The following is a 3,883-nucleotide window of genomic DNA, read 5'->3' as shown; positions in this document are numbered from 1 at the left end:
TTTATAAAACTATAAACCGACCCATTCGGTCCAACCGTGCGCTCTGGATGAATCCAACTGAATTACATCGCTCCGCAGGACAGCTGACAGGAAGTAAAACGGCTTTTTAAAATATCTGAAATTGTTTTTTAATAAAAATATTTTTTCTTGCAAATTCTATCATTTGTATAAAAAGCTATTTTAAATCAACGAGTACAGGAAGTGAAAAAACATTTATTAATAACCAGAGGTCACTTGTTGTGAAACGAGAACTAGCAGAGTCTTCACTGCTCGCTCTGATGAAGAAAACATTTATATTCTGTCCAAACAAAGACAAGTTCGACATTTTTCTACCGCTCCGGTTCACTTCACGCTGCGGCCTCATCAGGCGACGCCTCGTACTGCAGCAGCTGTGGACCCAGACGGAACAGGAAGTTAGTTTCAGGCGTAGAACCCTGAGAGAACCCTGACCCTCAGCTCCTCACCCGGTTCTTCAGCGTCTTGTTCTCCTCCAGGAGCAGGTTGCACTTCTGCTGCAGGTCAGCCAGCTCCAGTCGGAGGGCCTCGGCGTCTGCGGGGTCCGGACCAGCCGCCCCGAGGTGCAGCTTTATGTAGCTGAGCCTCTGGTTAAGGTCCAGATATCGTTTCAACGCTTGAATTGTTTAAACTAAATAAAAAACAAGGAAATTATCAGCTGATCCTCAGTGAGACCAGCTCTGATGTGGAGCCTACAGCTGTGTTTTAACACAACGCCAAGGCAGAAAGACATCAGCAATAACGTCAGGGAAGCAGCTGTTGCAGCCCGTCAATCTGGGGGGGGGTTAAAGGTCATCTGGAGTCCGTTGTTTTACAGAGAGAAATATTATTCACCAGTAAAAAACTTTAGGACAGCTGACAGTCTGCACAGGAGTGCCAGCAAAGTCACCCCGAAGGTCAGACCGTGCAGTGCTCAGTAAAGTACGCACCATCTTGGACTCTACAGGCCTCAGGTCAAAGGTCATGGCCTCTTCTCTGAAAATATGACTACACAAGTTTGGAAAGTTTCATCTGAAAGAATCACAAGACTTCTGGGGCAGAACCAGATCAGAGAACAGATGTCTACCCACAATGCACTGCAACACACAGCTGTCAGCACGGTGGTGGAGGCTGATGGTTCGGGCTCCTGTCAGTCAGTGAGTGGACCAGGAACTCCTCTGTAGACCAAAGGGTTCTGGAGTGCAACGAGTCCATCTGTACAACAGCTGGAGTTTGGACCAAACTGGGTCCAACAGAACCCAAAAACAGCTGACATAAAACAAAACTGAAAGGATGACTTGATGACTCCTTTTAATCCTAACCTGCTGTTATCTGATGGAGAACACAGGGATTATTATGGCAGCTACTAAGTCCGTCTTTGCAGCAAACAAAACTTTTAAAAACTCATTCCAGATGTTTCAACAATAAGTTAATGTGTAAGAATGAGAAAAGGATACTCAAGTGCATTACTGGGTTTGTCTGGTTCTTCATAAAGTGCCACTAAAACTGCAGAACGGAAAGATTAAAATTGCACAGATGCATTTGTGTTCCATCACCAGATTAAACTAAATGTTTGGATTTCTTTTCACCTACCGCTGGTTAAAGTGTCCAGAACTCCAGATCTCTCCAGATATCTTCTAAACTGCTCTCGCTTCGAATCTGACGCCTGAAACAAACAAACAAATCACCATAAACAGATTATATTTGATTCACCAGTCAAACAACTACTTCTAAACATTATATACTGGACGAAGACAAATGTTTACCCTTTAAAATAAGGCCAGTGAACAGAACACAGGACTTGTGGTGCGTTCACTTTCACGATGCGTTTGATGCTAACTAGTTAGCTCATGCTAACTGAGCATAAAATCAAGTATAAATAAAAGAGTAAATATCAGCGATAAACACGGTCACTGCGTTCGGTAATACTCACTCTGTAGTTGGCCATGAAGACAGTTACAGTTGTGTAATGTGCGCTTTAATGATCTTTCTGTGATGGGTTTATAAATCTCATTCAAACAGCAGCTTGTACGCTCACTTCCGTCTACAAACAGGTGGTCTGTTGCCATAGTAACGTAGAAAAGCGGAAGTGATGTTTTAGCCCTCCGACCAAAGCAAATATAAAATAAACTATCCCACAAAGGTAGTTTTTAATACAGTCATTTTAAAATGTTGTTTGTATTTTTACAATAGAGTGTCAAAGCTAACTTTATGTGTTTGTTTGAAAGCTAGCTCTAAGGGTAATGTCTTGTAAGAATAGTTAAAAGAGAATAAAATTCTAAAGACTAATACATTTTAGGGAAATTAGGCACGCCGAATTTTAATTAGCACATCCAAATTATTGGTCAATATTATACATGGTGATATAAAACTATAGTTTGTCCTTAAATTAAAAAAAACAAAAACTTGACGATATTTCGTCAGATTCAAGGGCAAAGTTAATTTGAACATTTTCAAATTTCAATGAATTTATTTGCTAAGCCATTCGTCTAAAAGGCGCATATAGAAACCAGGAGTTACACTTATTTTTAAAAGAATGTGTTTCAACTTTCAAGTTTGACATGTTAAATTTTATTTTGTTTTATTTGTGCTTTTATTTAGCTTCCGCCCAAACTGGCACAGCAGAAGGTGGAGCCAAACTGTCACATGATCAGAGGTCACATCGTAAACCATGTGTGCTGCACTCACTGCCTGAAATTAAAATGATGCGTTGCTTATCCATTTACTTTGAGATCACCGCTGGTCTCACGTGACTCTTTTTGTTCTGAAAAACAGCGACCGTCCAGCTGCTCTGCCGGGAAAATAAATGTACGGTAGTGTTTTTTTTCCTGAAGGATTTTTGTCTTTAAACATCGAAAAGGTAAGTTTTTTTTTTTCCGGAATACTGTTTTTAACAGTGAAATGTAGCCGCCTTGACTTGTTCGGAGGTTGTCAAGTCGTTGCTGTTTGTGTCTTCTCTGTACAACAGTCCTTTGTACGGACGAGCTGAACGTATTTAACAAAGACATGATGAGCGAGAAGAGTCACGTTTGATAATATTAGGATAAAATGTGTTTAATGGGTAGCTTGGCTCTCTAATTAAAATTGTTGTACTTTTATGTAAGTTTGGTAAAATTGTTCCTGATCTTATTTTAAAATATTGATTAGTTTTTGTTTGTTTTTAGTGAATGTCAGCATAAGTGCTGATTAAAGGACTTTCCTTTAAAGATTAACCACCTTGTGTTTACAGAAGTAAACTCTTCCTCTCTGGAACATGTTGGTACCAGGTATTGATCCGACACATTTTACCAGATAAAACATTGATTGTTCGGAGCTATTTTTCATATTTGTTGTCTTCGTGTTTTATTGGTCACACACAATAAAATATCAGTTATGTATGGAAAGATCTAAAAGATTTTCAAACTAATTTAATAGTTTTTTACAATATTCATAATTTTTTTGTCCTAGTTTTTTTTTTTAATCTAAAATGGCAACAATTGTTAGCAGTAAAAACATTAACTGTATCAGAATTACTAATTCCAGCAGTATCCATTGCAGTAGCTAAGCTAGCATTAGCAGTAGTAGCCTTAGCTAAGCTAGCATTAGCAGTAGTAGCCTTAGCCAAGCTAGCATTAGCAGTAGTAGCCTTAGCCAAGCTAGCATTAGCAATAGTAGCCTTAGATAAGCTAGCATTAGCAGTAGTAGCCTTAGATAAGCTAGCATTAGCAATAGTAGCCTTAGCCAAGCTAGCATTAGCAATAGTAGCCTTAGATAAGCTAGCATTAGCAGTAGTAGCCTTAGATAAGCTAGCATTAGCAGTAGTAGCCTTAGCCAAGCTAGCATTAGCAGTAGTAGCCTTTGCCAAGCTAGCATTAGCAGTAGTAGCCTTAGATAAGCTAGCATTAGCAGT

The 3,883-nt window shown here is 39.4% G+C and overlaps 1 protein-coding gene across 1 annotated transcript; it reads right to left on the bottom strand.

Annotated features, from left to right (window-relative positions):
- Window positions 1–241: 241 nt before the first annotated feature.
- Window positions 242–2,060, bottom strand: LOC119425340 (MYC binding protein). The gene is made up of 5 exons (XM_037692858.1): window positions 1,928–2,060; window positions 1,588–1,660; window positions 1,452–1,500; window positions 465–594; window positions 242–389 (listed from the first exon to the last, which is right to left on the bottom strand). Exons 1-5 carry the CDS (start codon window positions 1,940–1,942, stop codon window positions 348–350), a joined length of 309 nt encoding a protein of 102 aa, XP_037548786.1. The 5' UTR covers window positions 1,943–2,060; the 3' UTR covers window positions 242–347.
- Window positions 2,061–3,883: the final 1,823 nt, after the last annotated feature.

The sequence above is a fragment of the Nematolebias whitei genome, chromosome 19, assembly GCF_014905685.2.
Source record: "Nematolebias whitei isolate Nwh7 chromosome 19, NemWhi1, whole genome shotgun sequence".
NCBI classification, from domain to species: domain Eukaryota; kingdom Metazoa; phylum Chordata; class Actinopteri; order Cyprinodontiformes; family Rivulidae; genus Nematolebias; species Nematolebias whitei.
The sequence above is the reverse complement of the archived record's forward strand: the minus strand, read 5'-3'. Positions and strand labels throughout refer to the sequence as shown.